A 21,582-nucleotide genomic window follows, 5' to 3' on the forward strand; every position below is an offset into this window, starting at 1 on the left:
AGTCAGATTCTGCTTGAGTAATTTTTGGAACTGTTAATCAGTCTCTGTCAAATCTGAAACAGGGCTAGGAGTCTCTGAGATAATTATGATCCTACAGATTATCTGACAATAAGAGTTTGGGTAGCAGGCAGAGATGGTAATTCATGTTATTCTAAAACAAGAGCAGTGTGAAAACACTTCTATACATTTTGTTTGACAGTGATCAGCACATACACATTGCCCAGCATTTAGCTCTTGATAAGACATAGCATGTGCTGGCTTTTGTGAAATTAGGGGGTTCACAAGACACCTGATGGTTAATGTAGAGTGGGTTGGCTGAGGGAATAAAAGGAACAAAGCAAAGGAAAATGAGTTAAAGTAAAAAAAAAGAAAATAAATAAATAAAAAATCAGACATAATTGATACAGTATCAATAAAGCGTCAATACATCCTCACAAACATCCAGGCCAGCTGAGATGTTACACACTCACAGTTCAGGTGAAACCTGACATAACCTCAGCTTTGTTTCCAGAGGTTACTACTGGTGTGACTGCACCAGTTACAGCCAGAACCACCTCCAAAACCATCCCTAAGCTCATTTCCTCTACTTGGACTTCACAGTCATCACTGGTCTTCTCTACAGCTTTGATTAGATACACAAGTTTTGATGCTAATTACGAGAGTAATGAACAGTCAGCTAAATTATATATGGTTTGTACTGGTGTGAAAAGATGAAAAAAAAAGAAAATAAAATCCCACATCTGATAAATTTGAGAAAAACTTTGCGGATCTGTTTCATTTCTGTTCATTATTTCACTTGCTTGTTGTAAGTGTGTAAATGAATGCCCATCTTCTGTGACATGTTGTGCAGCAGATAGAGATGTTCACACGGAGATGCCCCAATAGCCCAGACAGCCCTTCTCTGTCACTTTGGAAGGAAGCACCCTCTAAGATTAGAAACCTTCGTTTCCAAGTGCTGTTGCACTGAAAAAAAAAAGTAATTTCTACCCAAGTCTAAGCTAATATCACAGCCCTGCACTTGCAGATTAGCACAGCTGGTAGGCACAATGGCCCTGGCAGCCAGGCTCCTGGCGGCACGTCAAGGCAGTCCTTGGCAGAGCAGCATCTTGTGCCCAAAACTTGTGATTTAAGGGCAAAAAGCCACACAGTTTAGGTTTCACACTCCACGCATACAGTTGACTAACGACCACGAAACTGCTATTGTCATGGTTCATTATGTTATGTCAAAGGCTGTTTTCCCAACAAAGTGCTCTTAACTTAGTGAAACCAAACTGGTATCAGTTACAAACCAGAGAGGTTCAAAGGGGATCATAATCTCTAAAATGCTGCACGGTTGTTGGCTTTTATTGCTAATTTGTGCATGTTTTGACAGTAATCACTGAACCTTTTGATGTTTCCAGAGGTTCCCATAGTGCAGGTATGAGAAGTTTTGGCAGATTCTGTAGTCCTCAGATCAATAAGAGGAGGATTTATTCAACAGCAAGTACTGGGTTTATTCTTTTACTTCACACATAAAGCTTCAAGCCTACATATGTTTGTCATAGAACCTTAAAAAGAAATTTTAAAATGCAAAATTAAATAGATACTAAAAACTTAAAATCTAATTGATCTAAAAAATAGCTACCTTTTTGCCCTTCTGAGAATTGTTTGTGGTTTTACAGAGGACTTCACTTGCTCCTCTGTTTCATCTTACTGTAACAAATGCTAGTACGAAGACAACTAGCTATCCTGCACTGTCCTGTGAAGAAATGGGAACAAAACGAAAAAAGAAATTTCAACTACCTTAGTTAGATGTTTTATGTGTAATTGCAGAAGAAAAACTTAAAACTCATTTTTGCAGAGACTTGTTTATATGTATTACTTGCCCAGAATAAGAAAGTAGGTAGTTCTGTTACTTCAGAGTGATTACTGAGGATGTGTAAGATCAAGCAACAGCATAAATCTGAATTGTATCAGAACACCTATCTGTTTTAGGCATATTTTCAACACAAAATTTCAAAAGCACTATTTAGACTCTCTCCCCTTTGCAGATACCTGACTTACAAAATTCCTAGAACCTCGTTGCTCCTCCACAAAGTACCCAAAGCACCCGAGTTGCCGTGAAGACTCTGCAGCAACTCGGCCTGATTATCCAACACTTGCGTTCCAGGAGTTATGCAAAAAGATGTCTAAACTCTCTTTATGTCTCTTGACTGCATTTGTTGACTTTAACAGGCACTGGCAATTATGAATTATGTTCAAAATCACTAGTGGTGGTGCCTAATTTTATTGCATATGAGTGAAGTAACCTACCACCTGGGAAGTCAGAAGCTTCAACTCTAAGTCCTACTTGGCCACAGGGAGGTTTGATATAATTTGATATAACTGACGCTTTTGTTTCTCTCTATCCATAGGTCTTTTGATCATCTCCTAATTAATGAAGTAATGACAACCAATTATATTTACATCTGACACAAAGCATATTGTTAAAGGTCATCATACCCACTAAACTTTCCTTTCTTGCATGCTAACACAACGTTGTAACCTTAACATTTTCTGCCTTTCTGCCTTACTGCTGCTGGGAGCATTAATCAGTAAAGTTATTCCATTTTAACATTTTAATTAAGTGGCAATTAAATAGGAAGAGCTGAAATGTCTGCGTAACTCACGTCTCTCGGGATGCTTCTTCCAATCAAAAGTCTACAAAAGACTTAAAATCCATTAGGATTCTGTTGTTTTGCAATGGACAAAGCCTCATTAAAGCCACTAAAGGGAGCTACACACCCCTTTGCAGGGCTAAATCCATGCTTTATCACTGATTTGTCTGTTATCCGAGTCATAGCCCTGCAAGAGCATGAGCCTCAGAAATGGTGGAGAAGGCCCACCATTCTTATGTCCACGTCCATCAGCCCTACCGTGTTTTTTGCCAAGGAAAATTTTAATTTGGCTCTGTGGTTAAGGCAGAGGTTTCTGACATCCTCTATGGAACAAAAAAAGTTTGTTTGTTTTCTCTGGATTCACTGAAAAAGTCTAGTGTTGGCCACCACAGATGAACTTCAATGGGCAGAACAAACTGACTTCTTACCACATCCCATAATAGTTACTTGAAGAAAAGCCCATGCTGCCAGATGCCTGATTCGTTCCTAATTTTAAAAATAGAATATCTTTTTTAAAAAAATGAAAAACAATAAGGGAACAAAGAAAGAAAATGACATTCTCATTATTTCTGTGTAGTTGAATTAACTAGGAATTTTCTAACAAAACATTTTTTTTTTCACAGGGAAATAACAAAGCATCAAACCCAAGCACTTCATAGAAACATTTTGGTTTTGACACATTTTTCCCAGAACAGAAACAGGATTCTGACAGCTGAGAAGCCATCTTCCTTAGTGGTCTGCTAAGGAGACACGGTTTCCTTGCGGGTGGCTGAGAGACAGTGACTTGTAACCCCAAAACAACCTGTGGCAGAACCAGAGGTTCACAAGAGCCTGGCTGTGCTGGTGGCTTATTTACCATTAAAGGACAGATAAAATGATGGCCAAATGTTTGGATCTATATTATTCCTGGTCAGAAGTTGAAATTCAGCTGGAGTCAGGAGGAGATTGCCCCCTTCACATCTGTAGCTGGTTATCTGCACTCCATGACTTGGGCATCACAGCAGAATACAGGGACAGAGCCCACCAGGCATTACATGGAAAACAAGACTTGTGGAACAGAATGGAAGAATAAGAAAGTATTTTTTCAGAAAACAAGTTGTTCCATGGGCCAAGAGGTACCATCCCCAGCCAGAGGAGGAATAGTGGGCTGGATGCTGTGGGACAGTGAGACACATCCCACATCCCGGTTACCGGAGACTCTTAGGGCAGCCAGTATCATGGTGCTTTGCTGAGAGCATCTTCCTTCTCACAAATCACAGGCACCAGTCAAGGCACAAGGGTTCGGTTTTTCCAGTTATAGATTTTGGGCAGGGTTCCAGTTAATAGATACGGTAACAGCCAAAACAGCACAGGGAGAGAAAAGGGGACGGCATTTGCAACCAAGACGCTGTTTAAGATGAAACAAATGATCCAATTTTAATGTTTCAGTCCAATCAGATGAGACTCTCCTGCTGTGGACACTTAGTTTTTTCCTGTAAATTCATACCCCTTCACATTTATTCCTTTCTTCCATAACTAATTTAATGTACAGCTTAATCACCCAAGCTTTCTAAAACCACAGCAAGGGAGAAGCTGGCTTCTGATGGCCGCAGCCTCCTCGCTGTCAACAGCTGGACCTCGGACCTTACCCAGGTCAGAGCAGCTCTTCTTCTCAGCCAGATTTCTTGCTTTGATTTTTCTCTATGCTGATTAGGTGCTGATTCTCTGTCAGCTCTAAGATATCTCAAACTAATACTTAAATGTGTTTCATGCCTTTTTTTTTTATAATACTCATTATGTCAGGACTTGACATGATTTTGTCAGGATTGCAAACACTTGCCAATGCTCCCCCCTTTAATCTGCAATTCTAGGTATGAGACTGTTGTATCTCACAGCTCTAGCAGCAAATAAACACATCAGAAACAGCCGATATTTTTGTATGCTTCCGAGCTGCTCATTTTCACGCTGGATTTGGGCTACTCCCTATTACTTCCTTCTTATGCAACACGTTCTGTGATGGAAAAAATTATCTGTTTGCAATTGAAAGTGCTGCTGATATAATGCATTGCTCTAAGAAAAAACACCCCATAGATTAAGAAATGCTACTTTATTCTAGCCAGCACTTGATTTACCCTATTACGGACAGAGTTATACCCCAGATAGAGACGTTGCTCTACTGCAAGGGAAATTTCTCCTGAGCAGCTGGGAGGTCAGGAGGGGAAGTTGTGTGTAAACAGCAGCAGGATCACCCCAGGGACGCCATCGAACCAGAGCAGTTTTGAATTCCAGCTAGGATTGCACAAGAGACTATGAGAAAGGATGCCCCAAAAGTATGCGGAACCAGTGACAGTGAAGACACTTGTTCTGCCCTTTCCTCAGTCAACTTTGGTGACCCCAGTAACACCAGCCTGACTCTTTCCCCAATCAGCTTTGGTGACCCCAGTAACACCAGCCTGACTCTTTTGGAGCAATGTGACTCCTTATCTGCACTCACAGCACAGCTACAGAGATGTGATCTTGATCTCTGCAGCAAGCATTGTGCAGAAATCTGCATAACTTTTTCAATCCCAGCATGACACGAAACAGCGAGGTTCCTGTCATGCTGGGACAGACTGGGAGAAGGTTCTGAGCAGGACCTCCAGGCTGAAGCTGAGACAGAGGGAAGCAATGCATATAGACAGATTATTTTATTCTGATTAGGTTCCTGGTTCCCGTTAGTTCCTAATTCAAGGAACTCTTACAATGGTCATAGGATGGGTCCCAGCCCTATCCATACATATAGATTAACTTCTGTCCTCCTGATTAGGATGAGATCACACAGATTTTGAGCCTTTGCCACAGGCAAAAGAGCACACCAACTGTACCCACTCCAAGTGACTGTATTTTCTACAAATGCTTGAAGTGATTAAAATGCTTCCCACTGAAGCGATGAGAAGACAAACAGGCATTCCCTGTGTGAAATAAATGGACAGCCAGCATTAACGAATGGAACCTTTCATTACATTAAAGGTCTTTCCTCTTCAGGAACTCCAAATATGCCAGTTATCAACAAAGGCTCAAACTCTAAGCCCTTAATGAAGAAGAAATGAAATGGTGCGGGAACAAGCAGTTGTGTGATGCCCTAATTGTCATGTGTAAGGGGAGAACTCTATCTTGGGACTCATTAAAGCAGGCAGTCCGGGAACAAGCAAGCCAAAAGACCTTGGAGCACAGCTTCATTCTTGAAAGGCAAGTGTCTATATGCAACACGTTCTTTGGCCAGATGGAGGTCTTCAAAATGTCTGGAATATCTGCAAATACGGGACAAAGGCATTTAGTATTCAGCAGCACCAAAAGACAGCTGGATCACTTCAGAGTGAGCAAGGGGCAGTGAGGACCTGTGCTGCTGCTGAATATCAGCAGGTGACTCTAAGCCTGTGACCATCATCCTGAACACTTGCCAGCCCACTGGCCCTTCACAGGGAGGTCCTTTTTCTCTACAGTTGCCTTGACCACTTCTACTGGCCACCTCCTCCTCACTTCTGCCTTCTTTTTGCCCAGGCACCTGCTTTGAAAAGAGCTGTGATACCCAGCTGACTGCAGAGCCTTTGAGCATGGACAGAAGATTAAATGTAGGACTTCCATCTTCTTTTCTGTTGGGCTATGGGGGTTAATGAGCCTCAGAAGTAATGCAAAAGAACTCCAGGAGAAGCAAATACATAAACTAGTACTAGTGGGTGATATTTGATGGGTTTTATCCAATGAGAGCAAAATTTGACTTTTGAAGTGCAAGTCTGCTCTGAAACATGACTCGTAATCACCTTGTAAACAGAGCAGATCTGTTCCTTGTGTATTTTGAGTCATGCCAGCGTGTTCTTTAGGGTGAGAAGGCTTTGTGGACAGGTGGTAAAAAACATTGAATTTAGTCCCTTGAATTCTGGTAAGCTAAAAAATTAATCTCAAAATTATCTGCCCTTCAGCACAACAGCCTCTTCAAGATATGACATAGACTTGTAGACTAAATAAAATGTTATTTCACAAAACAGTATTTTGTCCTTGATTTGAGCAACCAAACACTTTACAATCCACATAGAAATACACTGCAAAAGATGGCTTTTAAACTGATTGCAAACCCACCCACCTTGCTATTTACATGCTCAACTTTAAATACATCAGGAAAACAGTTCCGAAGTTTCTGCAATAAAACCTCATCCAGTTAATTTCTTTTTCTAGTAGCCTCCTGAATCAGTTCTCTAAGCTGGAGATGATAATTCCTTCTGGGGGAGCGACAGAGAAAAAACACTGCTAACAAACAGAAGCATATCTCCTTCTAAAAAGACAATTTGCAAAGCACTGACCCAGCTCTTGCTCCATAAATCACATAATATTTAGTATCTAGTTATGACAAAACTCTCACATGCTGCCTCCTGTTCCTCTGCTTTTTTAGCTTCCAAGCAAAGAAATTGGAAGGAACACATGTGAGGAACCTTGAAATTGTCACTAATGGCCCTCCAGAGTAAATGAGGGCCCTCCAGACTAAATGTTTTATTTCTTTGCAGTACTTTAACACTAATAACTTCTGAAACACATTTCCTTCCAAATTTTTTTTTTAGATTACCTAGGGGTGTCTTGTCACCAGCGCTGAGCTATTGCAGTCCTGCCATAAAACCAGACTAATGCAACAGCGAGCAGCGATTCGTGAGGTCCCAGAGAACAGCCAGAACACAGTGTCTGGCTGAAAATACGGGGAGAATTCCTTCTACCTGCCCCTACTGGAAGCATCCAAATTAGAATACGGGCAATGCTGAAGTCTTACTCTTACAGAGGGTGCCAGGACAGTTCCAGGGACATGGGGCTTTGGTCTACAGCTCATTTGGAAGGTGGTGTCTCTTCCAGCACAAGGACGTTTGACTTTGTGGTGAAGTAGCACTTGAGAGGAAGGAACGGCCAGTACTGCTCCCTGGAGCATGTAGGACAGTCTTAAGGACCTTCTCATTAATCTACAGACCAGGCTTGCACCTGCTTACTCTATGAACGAGGAATATTACAGCCTCAGATGGACAATGCACACTCTAGTTCTTCGGGCAGAAATTTCTATTTAAAGCACTACACATAAAAGATGAAAGGAAGAAAGGCAGCCTGTATAACAAAATTAACTCCTACCTAGAAAAAGAGAGAAACTGGCCATTATGAAATATAATTTTTCCTTACAAGAAACAGCACCACAGTGCCACTGCACAGCATACAGGGAATGGAAAAGAGATGTGATGTAGGGAGAATACAAAAGAAAGGAACAGAAAGAAAAAAAAAAAAAAAGAGGAATTAATCTGCAATATGGAAGAAAAGTTGTATTTAAAGAGAAGTCAACCCTAACAGCACTTCAGAAAAAAAAACAGTTTCTGCTTCTAACTGAACTAGAACATTTCCTTATTTTCAGAGCAATTCACAGAATGTGCCAGTTTTACCCTAACTAGCTTTAATATTTTTGAGAATGACTATATAAGTAACTTTATGCACATGCTTAAGAACAGGGAATTCAGTATCATGCCCGTTCGGTGGCAACTATTATTTTCTACCAGAGAAGCTCAGCTGTCTGTACAGGCTCCACATAAACTGCTGGCACAAGTAAGAGAACCAGGAGCACAGATGTACAGGAGGAACAGTCTATTTTAGCAAGAAGGCTGGACAGCTGTTGCTGTGAAGTTCTGACTAATTACGGCAAAAGAGTGTTGCAAGGAAAGTACAAAATGCATGCAAATACATGCTTAAAATAGAAAGCCTTTTTAGTCTGCATCTTCAGTACACTTAAAATTAATGCTTTGCTACTTGTATTGCTTTTTTATGATGTTACAGTTTTACAATGAAGCAATACATATTTTCCACTTCTTTAGCTTCCTTATAACTGAAGACTATCAAATTTTCAGCAGAACTGCTTTTTATTAAAAAGTGTCACACTTGAAATAGTCATCATTTCTTTTGTGTGAAAAAAATCACATTGGGGGTCTTATTAATATTCTTACTGTGAGAACAAAACCACCTCAAACTCAAAATTGGTTTGAGGTTGCAAGAAGCCTGAGCTGTATTCCTAATCAACAGCACCTTCTCATATATTGAATTTTCACAAGTCAAGAAGACTGAAACAGTTCCACAAGCTATAGTGTTCCTTCAGGGATGGCAGTGTGAATCAATGGAACACTTAAGCCACATGAATGCTATAAAAATCCCAATCTTATAAACCTAAATATTTTTTTCTGGCGATCTAAATAATATAGTAACATTTCGAAGAATACTGTTCATATAGAAAAGTATTTTTTTTAGTTTTAATATTGAAACAATTCTGTTTTGAAGTCTTTTTTACTGTGCTGAAAAAGCTTTAATATATTAACTGATGGTGCATTTTCACTTCACTTTATCAGCTGAAATAATTCCACTGAATAGAGAGTCCTATAGACAGGGTGGTGAGACACTGGAATGGGTTGCCCAGAGAAGCTGTGGCTGCCCCATCCCTGGAGGGGTTCAAGGCCAGGCTGGATGGGGCTTTGAGCAACCTGGTCTGGTGGGAGGTGGAACTGGATGACCTTTGAGGCCCCTTCCAACTCAAACCATTCTATGATTCTATGAGAAGTACATATTAGGCAGAAGTAGCAGAATTACAGCAAGGAGGAGAACTTGTCACGAGGTGAGTAGACTGGAGAGTGGCCTTTGCTTTGTGCAAAAAATGCCTTGGCTTGGAAGTGTATGGACATTTAGAAAGTTAGTGTTAAATTACTCCTGAATATAGGATTTGGCCATCCAAATCCTTCCAACAATTTCAAATTGTGAGACTTACTACCTGTTTGTGTCTGAAAGATGGGATCTCACAGCAATGGTCTCAGCCATGTCCTGCTCCTCTGAAGGCAATGCCTTCCTCCCTTTATTTCCTCCCATCCCCTGGTTTCTGCAGGAAAACAATGCAAGTGAAGAGCCCTAAAGTGAACAGTGATTTATTTTGCAAGGTCTCTCTTTTGAACAAGTGGCAGACGAAGGGAGAAGTGGAGGTCACAGTGGAGAATATTCACTGCTCAGTTTAAATAGAATGTCATTGCCTTAATTCTTCATCTGTTGAGGACGGTAACAGTACTTGCCTCCTGCTCTTTGTTTCTAAGTCATACAGGTATATGTGACACTAGCAGCAAGAGGTACAATTAATTACAGCTGCCAAACTAGACACTTCCAGCAAAGTACTTTTAGCTCCGTAGAGTTCTTCAAATTAAAGATCTGTTTATTTTTAGCTATGGTTTTGATGAATCTTCTGCTACCCAGTTCGTTGTTTTTTTTTCATTCCAGCAGCAGTCAAGATATTGTTATATCTGATTTCACTGCTTTAATTGCTTCTCAGTGCATGATCAGTTCTATTTCAGGCTGTTTTAAGGTTTATTTAATTTGAGATGTATACTAAGCAGGGTAACATAATTGCACATGTCAAAGCCTGTTTCATCCCAATATTAAAATGTTGCTTTGGTTTTCTGAAGGTTTAAAAAAAATAAAATCTATGAGGTTGCCTGTAAATTTGTCACAAAATTCTTTTTATCTGTGTTCTAAAAATGCAAGTGAAAAATTGCCAAAGGACAAGATTCTATATGCAGTGTGATGAAGACCTTGGATAACAGGGATAATGAATACATGCTATCATAGAACCTGGGGGGGAAAAAGCTCTGGCAGAAGCACAAAAAGTTGATCTTGTCCATTCATTGCCCAGTGATGGAACTAAAGATCCTGGCACCATTATTGCAGGGTGTCTGGTTAACCTGGGTGTAAAAGACACTGATGATGAAATCTCTACAGTGTTCCGAGGGAGACTGTGCAACTGCTTCACTTCACAGGGTTAGGAAACTTCTTCAAATGTGTAACCTGAATTTTCTTTGTGGCAATTTAAGTCCATTAATCTATGTCCTACCTGTCATGCACTTAAGATATAGTGTGTTCTATCCTTCCAACATTGTATTTTCACATATCATGTTCTCCCTCACTAATTCCCTTCTTTCAGCTCTGCAAGTTCCTTGATTTCTTCCAATTTTTGCATAAGTTCAGTTTTCTAGATGTCTGATCATGCCTATCACTTCCTTCTAGACCCCATTTCTCGAAGCGAGGCAGCCCAAATCTGAAAACTGTATTGCAGACAATGCTTCCCAGCACAGCACATTGTACAGCACAATATTGTGCTGTAATCTTCCTCATACATTTCAATGTCATTTTTTTAATTTTTCTTTTTTACAAAGGCATAGCAACAGTTCTGTACCAGAGACAGGCCCCTGCAGAACCCCTTTGGAGCCATCCTTCTATTCTGACAGTGATCCAGTGAAAACCAGTCAATTAATACAACTCCCAGATGGTTCCATTGCTAATTCATTGCAACCACATATCATCAGGTTGCTTATCAAATATAAGACAATGTCAAAAATCATGCTAAAATCAAAATACCTGGTACCAGTTGCTTATTTCTTATCCACAGGGCTAGTTACCTTGTCATACAACAAAACAGACTACATTTGGCAAGATCTACTTCTGGTAATTTCAAGTTGATTATTACTTGACTGCTTGTTTCCATTTTGATGTTTCCAAATAGTTGATCTGATTACCCATTCAAGTAATTTTCAGTAAATTAAGGTTAAGTTGTTTGGGCTATAATTTTCTTTTTAAATTCCTTCCCCTCAACATGCCTCTTTAAAAGACTGGCAAAATAGTTGCCATTGTAAGTTGCCTGCAATTTCAGCCCCTTCTATGAGTTGCCAAAGAGCTCCTTAGCGCTTTAGTAATTTCTCTGGATGTTTTAGAATGCAGTTGAGTTGGCTTAAATGATTTGAAAAGATCTGAGAGATTTAGGAATTTTAAGCCGTTCTTTTCCTTTCCCCTTTGCCACAAGTGTTAATTGTACCACGCATCAGTTCAGAGTTGACCTTTTAAGGAGACTGATGCAGAAAAAGGCATTAAACATTTCAGCCTTCTTGGACTCATTTGTTGAGAGCTCTTCCTCTTTTCTATATAGAAGACCAATATTTTTCTTAGTCTTTCTCATCAGTATTGTGCTGATGAATGAGTTCACATGACCCTTGAAACAGCATCAACGTTTCGAGAGGCTGGACTTCATATTCTGTTCCTGCATTTCCATGTTACTCCTATTATTTGCCTCCACTGATCTCATTTTCTATCCCCTTTCTATATGCTTCCTTCTTGCAACTGAAATCAGTAACTAAGTTAAAGTTTAGACATGTTGGTCTTTTATTACAGTTCCTCCTCCTTCTACATTGGGATCACTTGAGCCAGCATCATTCCTATCTTTTGTCCCAGAAAGTTCTAGCCTGCCTTGGCCAATTTCTTCTTTCGTTTTGGTTCCTTCAAGATTGCATGCTGCAGATCTCCGAGTTGATTAAAAGTTTTGCTCTTGAAACCCCCGGGTTTTCTGTTCTTCCTCCTTCTTTTCTACAGAATAATGAACTCTGCCACTCTGTGGTCACAGAAGTTGCCTTCTGCACTAGGCCAGTCAAATCTAGAACGGTTTCCTCTTAAATTGCTTATATGTTTCAAAAACTTGCTAGAGAACTTGTGCTCATCTCCCAGCGCATACACATGTAAATAGATGAATCCCCTGTTATGATCATTCCCTGGAGAATCCTGCCAGCTCCTCACAAAAAACCTCATCCAAATCTTCCTGAGAGGGTGTAACTGATTAAATTAACTTCCTCTACAGAATTCAAAGTGCTTTTAACTACTTACTGATCTCATTTAAGAGAGAGAGCTTGTGGCAGAGAAGTTATAGTCAGTCTTGCAAAGTGCTGTGTTGCTTTTGTTCTGCTGCTGCCTGGGTGCCCATCTTCAGCCCCGGGTTTTCTGTTCTTCCTCCTTCTTTTCTACAAAATAATGAACTCTGCCACTCTGTGGTCACAGAAGTTGCCTTCTGCACTAGGCCAGTCAAATCTAGAACAGTTTCCTCTTAAATTGCTTATATGTTTCAAAAACTTGCTAGAGAACTTGTGCTCATCTCCCAGCGCATACACATGTAAATAGATGAATCCCCTGTTATGATCATTCCCTGGAGAATCCTGCCAGCTCCTCACAAAAAACCTCATCCAAATCTTCCTGAGAGGGTGTAACTGATTAAATTAACTTCCTCTACAGAATTCAAAGTGCTTTTAACTACTTACTGATCTCATTTAAGAGAGAGAGCTTGTGGCAGAGAAGTTATAGTCAGTCTTGCAAAGTCCTGTGCTGATTTGGTTCTGCTGCTGCCTGGGTGCCCATCTTCAGATTTCTAGGGCGGGTTTTATTTCAGCTAAATTTCAACACCAACAGTATAAATATCTACCTTTGCACTTGGCGCCTCAGCCGTCGTCTCTAGTCAGGGATGAGGAACACACATATCAGGATGTATTAATTCATCTGACCTGGTTTAGATACCTTCTGTAAACTTGGACGACTTGACAATCACTTGAAGACTCTTGCACTCACCAAAGTAATACAATTGACACGGGAGAACTGACCTGGCCTTTCCCTTAATCTTGTGCGTTACAACCTTGTGTTTTAACCCCTGTTCAAGAGAGAAAATGCCGGGCTACCACGCTTCTACCTTCTTTAGATCTTGCTTGTAAAAGGATTTCCAGGTTGATTTAATTCCATACTTCCTTTCTATTATTAGGTGGTTTGCTTTGTTTGAAGATTTCTACTTCATTCTGCATATAAGAGAAACCGGTGGCCATCTGGTCATTATAACCCCTGTTCTCCTTTGCACATTTTTCCCTATATCTTTGCTTTATACAGATGTGCCATATATTACACAAAGATTTCAGTAAAGTTTATAGTGAACCTGCAACTTCCCCAAAGCACCAGCCTAAGCATCCCTTATCAGCAAACACAGAACCAAGGAGAGGGGAGGAGGGACAGGGGGAGAGAGGTGAAGGATGGGAATGAAAAGCAAAAAAAGCCTTTTGCTCCAGAGGTGCCTTTCCTGAGGCACCCTCCCAGGCCCAAGGGAAAGGAATCGGTCCCATCCTCATCCTCGGAGCACACACGTCTTGTAGCCTCTCAGGACTATCAGTGCAAGAGTACCATAATGCACTTTTAAAGATGACCTACAATTAATGACAGACTTTTTTATATACACCAGACAAAACTTTCTTCTAAAAGTATCAACATGAGAGAGGAAACATCCTTCTTCTTTTTTTTTTTTTTCACTCTGCCAGCTCCCTGCACCTCAAATAAACCTCCTTGCTCTTCGCTGCCTCTAATTTCATGATTTCTGGCTGCTGTTTCCTCTTGTTTGCGCGGGGCAAGCCTTGCTGTTCCGCTTTTGTAGCTCCACTTTTAAGACATCTATTGAGCGAGATATTTTTCATCTTTAATTAAAACCCTCTGTGCAGTCCTCTTAAGGCAAGTGCTGCATTATTTGGTAAAAAATTAAACCCTGTTCTGTTTTATTTACACAATGAAGGCCAGCAGGATTGTTTCAATACCTTCCGAGAAAACAGCCTCCAAAGCAATCAGTGTAACATTATTATCTTTTTTTTCATTTTCTTTCCCGTGAAATATTTCAAAGCAAAATGTTCCCTTCTAAATTTCATCTCCATCCTCAGTGTTAGTTACTCAGCCAGATGCACTTTTCGCTTTTAAATTATCACCATACAACTGTTGACACATCATTACTGCAATGACATTTTTATGAAGCTGTTTCTTGTATACTATTTCTGCTCATCAGAATTCCTAGTTTTCTACACTGGATACTAAGAGATCTTTGAATATTTTTTCATCGTGGAAACTAATTACCGTTTTTAAGGTATGCCAAAGGCAGATAGACATTCAGTAACCTGTCTCCCACCTTTTCAGGCTACAAGTGGAATATTCTGGTCAAGTCAGAGACTGCAGGATGTGGTACGTTCAAAGGAAAGAGAGAGTGGGTGCCACACTAACTCAAGGAGTCATGACCAGCATTGGTATTTGGGGTATTCCTATCCCTCTGGCCAATCTACAATAGAAGAACGCACAGAAACCACCAATACATTACCTTCCACACAGCTTGCTGGAACTAAATGTCTTCTTCCTAATTGTTTATCTGAAAGAGAATCTGAACAGCCTGGTGTAACCTTTGTGCTTAGGCTGAGGAGTATGGCAAGACGACTTTACATCCAGGAAAGGACTCGGGGCTTTGTGGCTCCAGGAATGTAATCAAGTCTTTACACGCTCTGATTCTGTACATCATACCAGGGAGAAGGCAGGCTCCTCAGAAGGAATGTCTCCATCACAGAGAGTAGCTTTGGTGACAAGCATCTTGACATAAGGATCCCTAAAACTGAACATTCTATACCCACTGCCATCCACTAAATGCATTTCAGCCAGAATGTGAGAGCTGTGGTCAAAGCAGGGAACCGAAACCCAAACTCCCCTTCTTGTGGCAGAAACGTCAATCACACTGCTTTCATTCAACAGCTGCACACCACTGTTTTTAAGGAAAAGAGGGATCTCTTTAAAATAAAACGTACAGGGACAGGATTCAGGATCTGATGGTGCTTTCTCAAGTTCACAATCAGGCAACTAACATTCAGGGAAAAGAACCATGCATTTTATGGGCATAAAAACAAGCTTAACCTCACTAAGACAAAGAACAGTTTATTCTCAGTGTTAGGCTGATAAAGTAAAGTAGAGAGATGACAATTACACTTTATTAATGAATGAGGGGCACAGTTAGCATAACTAAAAGCACTGACTTGTAATCCTTTCCTCTAAATGGTAGGACACACTTGATGCATACACACAACTAGGGACAGGATTCAGGGTCTGATGGTGCTTTCTGAAGTTCACAATCAGACATCTAACATTCAGGGAAAAGAACCATACATTTTATGGGCATAAAAACAAGCTTAACCTCTCTAAATCAAAGAACAGTTTTATTCTCAGTGTTAGGCTGGATAAAGTAAAGTAGAGAGATGACAATTACACTTTATTAATGAATGAGGGGCACAGTTAGGAGCATAACTAAAAGCACTGACTTGTATTGCTTTCCTCTAAATGGTAGGACACACTTGATGCACACACACAACTTTCCTGAAGTCTCAGCTTGTGAAGAGGAAAGAGAAGACTTGAATCCATGATTAGAAAAATTCAGAAACTGAATGAATCCATGAAAAAGAAAATGCTAGCTCCTGTGAGCTTATCTCATTGTCCCACCTGGGATTAGGGAGCCCTGGATACGTCTCAGTGGCTTAAAGCAGGTCGTTTTGAATTATTAGGGCTGCTTGCAGCAGAAATAGTATTTAAAGAAGAAAAATGTTAGCTAAGGAGAACAAAGCCCCTTGTGCTGTACAAGTGCAAATAGCACAGGCACGGTAGGGTTAGGTGATGGCTCGGCCTTTGGTCTCTGTGACATAAGAAGTAAGCTTGGCCCATGGCACATTCATTGGAGTTGCCACCCTTTGATCACCCCACATACGGTGAAATCAGGGTGAGCTGAAGGCTACAAGCAGTAGCCCAGCTTTCTGGTGGTTTTTTTTTTTTTGCATAGCTGTAACTCAGTAGCAGGTGCTGCGTTTACACAGGTGAAAATGAGGAAATTGGCACTTTTTCTGGCATTGATGAGCACTCCCTCCTTGGCCCCAGGACAGACTGCCATAACGTGGGCAGTGTGGCTGCCTCATCCACGCAGGATTCCTCATTAGTAAATGATGCTCCCACCAGCAACCCTCTCCAGGCTGCTTAAAGAAGGTGCTGTGGCTCCTTCCACCCCTTCCGTGCAATACACTGTCTGGCTGCTTGTCACTCTCTACAGGAAAATCTCGACAATTTCTCCAGAAAACGTACCTCATTTTGCAAAGATGACAGAGTTTCCTCCTTTGCCTCGCTGCTTATAAACAGTTCACGCAGAAAAGACAAGAAGCAACAGGAACAAATTGAAATACAGGAAATTCCATTTGACCAGGAGAAAAAAAACCCACTCTTTAACCGTGAGGGTGGTGAAACACTGGCACAAATTGCCCTTATGGAGTCTCCATCCATGGAAATAACCAAACCCCACCAGGACACAGCCCTGAGCACCGACTGTAGCTGACCCTGCTTGGAGTGAGGATCTAGAGATCCTCTCCAACCTCCATCCGCCTGTGAAAAGGGCAGCCGTATCACTTTGAGGAGTATGCCTTCATGAGGAGATACATTTCATTCTATTTACAGTTAAAATAAACAGCTTTTAATCAAGATCACACTATGGAAGGGGGTGGGCATAGGTGGTTTTTTAAAAAAAAAAAGAAAAAGGAAACAAAGTCCTTTCGACTTTGTTAAGTTAGTCAAACAGAAACAGCAGTACATCAGATAAGGGCGTCTTGATGCATTGGAAAATTCTTCATTTGATGCAACTGAAGTCACTATTTTTACCCAATGGTTCCAAAGAGTAGAGAAGGCTCTAGATGCTGCACGTATCCCAGTATGGTAACCCACTGTATTGCTCAAGGGTAGTGGTGTCCACCTATTTCCACCACTTCAACCACCCAGGCAGCAGCTCCCTACCTCTTGGAGGCCCTACTGTCCCAAGGTACCACAGAGGTTCTTGGGATCTTAGATACCAGAGTACCTGCCTGCTGAGGGTTGCAGCCGTACTGTCTAAAGCTGCTGAGCACCCACAACCCACCAAACACTGAACCCCTCCATATAAATGACATAAACATCCACTGAAATGCAAACTGGGAGTTGGATCTTGTTTTACTTTCTGGTATGCAGAATATTTTATTACTCTATGCAACGCAGAAGAATTTGAATAGAAAATACTGAGAGTTCCTGCTTAAAGTTACTCCCCAGGCTGGTGGTGAGGACACTCTGCCGAGATACAGGGATGTTGCTTCAATTGTTTGCTGAGAAAGAAGTTGCTTCAATCTCTCACATCCTGAGACAGTACTACTAACACCCAATTTCTAGGCAAAAGAGACACTATATTACAGAATCATAGAATTGTCCAGGTTGGAAGGGACCTTTAAGACCATCTAGTCCAACCACCAACCTAACTCTGATAAAAAACCATCACTAAACCATGTCACTAAGCACTATGTCAGGCCATCTTTTGAACACCTCCAGGGATGGTGCCTCAACCACTTCCCTGAGCAGCCTATTCCAAGGCTTAATAAACCTTTCAGTGAAAAAATTTCTTCTAATATCCAGCCTGAACCTCCCGATTATGTGGCCAAGGGCTGATCGGAAACAGAGGAGCCCACTTATACACATGCAAGACCCTCCTGGTGGGTCAGAGTTAGGCACCTGCCTTCATGGGATGCAGAGGCTTAGACCCCATGTTCTTCCTTGGGGTTACCTCCTGGCTAGTCCAGGTGGTCTCCCAGCTGGGCAGGTATTTGTGGCTACCTCCTTACATTTCTGATGCTTCCATTTATTGTACAGGTAACCTTAGTACTTAGTGCTGGATCCCACTACGTAAAAGGCACATCAAAATTAGGAGTTACAGACTGAGCAGGGATAGGAATAAACGCTTTTATGGAACAAACTCTAAATTACTAAACTGAAAAAAGATGAGTTATTTCTTTTTTTATTAGTTCAGCTCCATTTAGCTTTGTATTTTCTTGCCAAACGAAAATAGACTAGTTATATATAGTTTCGACCCGTTGACTCGATGCACTCATATCACACCCTGATATCTAGGTGACAAACATTTTATGTGAATCTTAATTAAAAAGACAGGATTATTCCCTTAGGTATTGCAAAGCTCTCTTCTTTCCTCTCAAAGCCAAAAATACACACTGGTATTTCTCACCAGATAGAGTCCAGAAGGCAACTGATGCTACAAGTAATGTTTGAGTAATGCTTTAGAAGTATATCAGGGTGGTTAAATTCACCTTGTTTACTGTAGGAAAAGAAAAATATTACTCCAGTAGAACGGTAAAAAAAAAAAAAAGATAAAAAAAAAGGTTAGAAATAAAAGATGACTGCTTTTACAACAACTTAGCTGCTAAATCAAAAGCTTCTATATAACATAGTACTGAGAGTGGAAGGTTAGATGATATTAGGAATATGTCATAAAAGTACCTATTCCTGAACAAGTGCTTTTAATTGAAGGCACCAAATTTTATTTAGCTGTAGAAATGTGTACAGCCACCAGAAGCATTGACTAATTAACACATGAAATAATCCTTCCGCTTTCCTTGGAACTAGCAAGGTCACAGCTGGAGTAACACATTAATTTTGGGGCGCTGTACTGGGGCATTCGGAAAAGGGCCAAGAAGAGAGCAAAAATATTGATTTGAGAGGTGTAAAGCAAAATCTATTCTTAGGACCCCAATACAGCTGATAAAAACACCAAAAGTGAAGATGAAGATCTGAAACGCACCACCAGTCTGGCAAGGCAGCAATGCTACTGAGAGTAAGAAAGGGGGATGTCGTGACTGAAAAAGGTGCAACGCTACTGAGGGGATTCAGAAAGAATGATGGAATCGATAGAAGACACTGAGAAAGTGACACCATTGATGAGACGAAGAAAACAGCAATGCCAGGTCAAAAGAAGGGACAGGATGTAAATCGCCAAAGTCTACAGACCATACGTAAACTGAAGGAAAAAGGGTTTTTGTGGACATTTACTGCAGAAACATTGATGGAGCTCTAACTTGTGGGCAATGGAAATCAGCAAGCCAGAGAAATTACCAGAAAGTGCGCGTGGGCAAGTGGATTTTTTGTGTTTACAAGCAGATACAGTTAACAAGACCACAGATACATGAGATTGTTAAGGCAAAAAGGGTATATCAGATAAATGTTAATGTTAAGAATTACTGACATCAGTTAATGTGTGTGAGAACTACTGCTAAGGGAGATTACAACACTGTGGTTTTCTGAATGGAGAGGACGGAAGGGACACAGGACAACTGTCTGAGTACCAAAGAGGCCGTTCTCTGGGTACGAAGGATGCTAAGACAAAAAAAAATGCAAGTCACTGAACTGCAATGAAATCACGCCCTGGTCTGAGGACAACAAAAACAACGACACACCACAACAGGTAGGCATCAGGAAAGCCTTTTTTTCTGGTGAGGACAATAATGCACAAGGCTGGACTCCTTGTGGAAGTTGTGGGATCTCCAACAGCGCAGGTTCAGAGTGGAAATTTGGACAAACATCTATCAGGAAAAAAAACAAGTCGCATATAATTGACCCCCTCTAAGAACAGAGGTGGACCAGGCAGACTGTGGAGATCTGGTACCATCTCTCTTTACTACGATTGCACAGCTGTAGCAAACATTATCATCAACACTGTATTTTAACACCATGTTACAATGGCAAACAAACTACAGCAGCTCACAAACATGAGCTTAGCAATGTTGTAAGTTACTTTAAATTACCAGTTCAGCAGAACGTTTAAGCATAGTTCTCAGGTCTTGCAGACTTAGGGTCTAAGGACATAAAACCACCCAAATCTTGATGCCCTGAGGAAATATAAAAGCAGCCCGATGACACCTTTCACAACAAAATTAACTCAAGAAACTCAGCTGAGCAGAACAACTGGGAAGTGTCAGGTATTCTACGAAGGGCAGGACCACAAACTCCCCCGGGTCCCACATGAAGCAAGGCATCTCAAACCTCCCCTTCAGGGAAGGAGCGCTAATGGAGAACGGCTGTTGGTAATTAAACACTATCATTCCTCAGTCTGCGTCTCGCACGTGGCGGGAGACTGATGTGAATTGGAGATGCCATTACCAAGATTTAGCGGCCCCATTTGTCACAGCGGTAAATGCACATCAGATTGCCTGCCTTTAACGAGAGCAATCTCCGTTTCTCCGGGGCTTTTAGCTGCCCGCAGCCGCCTGCACCGACACCCACGGGCTCCCTGGGGTGCTTCTGTCAGCTCCCGGTGCTCTCCATCTCCATCTTCATGTACTCTCGGTCAAACCCCTCCTCCCCCCTCCTTCCCCTGAAGGCTCCTTCAACCTGAACAAACTTTGGCTTTTGGTTTGTGGGTTGGTTTTTTTTTTTTCCCCTCAAACGAAATAAGCAGCGCCCACCGACTTGTTGATTCTGCCTTAAAAAGCCAGAAGAGCAAAAAGCCGAGTGGTTTGAAAACCAGCCCTTCCGAGTTGTACACTTTGCACCACAAAATCTATTTTACGGTTCTTGCCCAGACCAGACTAGATCCCCAGAAAGGTCCCTTCGGAGCTTGCAGCCCGTGAAGCCGCCCACCTCCAGCCCTCAGCTTTGCTATGAGATTTCCCCGAATTTAAAGGCATAGAGCGTTTGTTTAAAGCTGTCCGAAGTCCATCCCCGCATGCCGAACCCGGCTTCCCCCGCGCAGGGAATCGAAACTCCCGGGGAAAAGTCTGGCAGCCGCTACCGGGGGGCGACCAGCCCTCGGGCTTCCAAGCGCTTCTGGGGCGCTGCACAGGGGAAGGTTTTCCTCAAGCGTGGAGCTTCCCTCTTTGACGGGAGAGATCGGGGGGAAAAGGAGCAGCGGGGAGACAGCACCGTGCCCGGTACCGGCACGCCGCCCGCTGCAGACCCGGGGAGCTGAGGGGGAGCTGAGGGGGGGCTGCGCACCCCCGGCCGCCCCTCGCCCCGCCGCCGCCCCGTCCCCCGCCCGTCCCCTCCGCGGGTCCCGCCGCTCACCGATCGTGGAAACGACGGTGCCCACGAAGTAGAAAGCGCCGGTGAAATCCCAGCGGGGTCGGATGTCGTCGACGCGGATGCCGGCCACGCTGGCCTCCTCGTACTCGCGGAGGAAGCGGCGGAGCTCGGCGCGGCTGAGGTTGTGGCGGCGGGTGAAGTTCTCCAGCCGCTCCTCCCAGCGCTCCTTGGCCTCCCGCTCGGTGGGCAGCTCGATGGCCGAGAAGACGGCGGCGCCGCACAGCATGTACAGCACGATCAGCACCGCCAGCAGGAGGAACCGCGCGTTGTCCGCGTTCAGGCGACCCGCGCTGGAGCAGCAGCAGCCGCCGCCGCCACACGCCATCCTCCGCCCCGCGGGACCGGGATGCCGCGCCGACACCCTACG

At 42.3% G+C, this 21,582-nt stretch overlaps 1 protein-coding gene across 1 annotated transcript in view; it reads right to left on the bottom strand.

Moving 5' to 3' along the window:
- Positions 1-21,540, bottom strand: part of KCNK13 (potassium channel, two pore domain subfamily K, member 13) — a 55,616-nt gene extending 34,076 nt beyond the window's left edge. Inside the window, exon 1 of the mRNA XM_014947014.1 lies at positions 21,198-21,540. Coding sequence (XP_014802500.1) covers positions 21,198-21,540 — 343 coding nt within the window. The remainder of the gene's footprint in view (positions 1-21,197) is intronic.
- Between the last annotated feature and the right edge of the window lie 42 nt (positions 21,541-21,582).

The sequence above is a fragment of the Calidris pugnax genome, unplaced genomic scaffold (genome assembly GCF_001431845.1).
Source record: "Calidris pugnax isolate Ruff unplaced genomic scaffold, ASM143184v1 scaffold127, whole genome shotgun sequence".
Taxonomy (NCBI): Eukaryota; Metazoa; Chordata; class Aves; order Charadriiformes; family Scolopacidae; genus Calidris; species Calidris pugnax.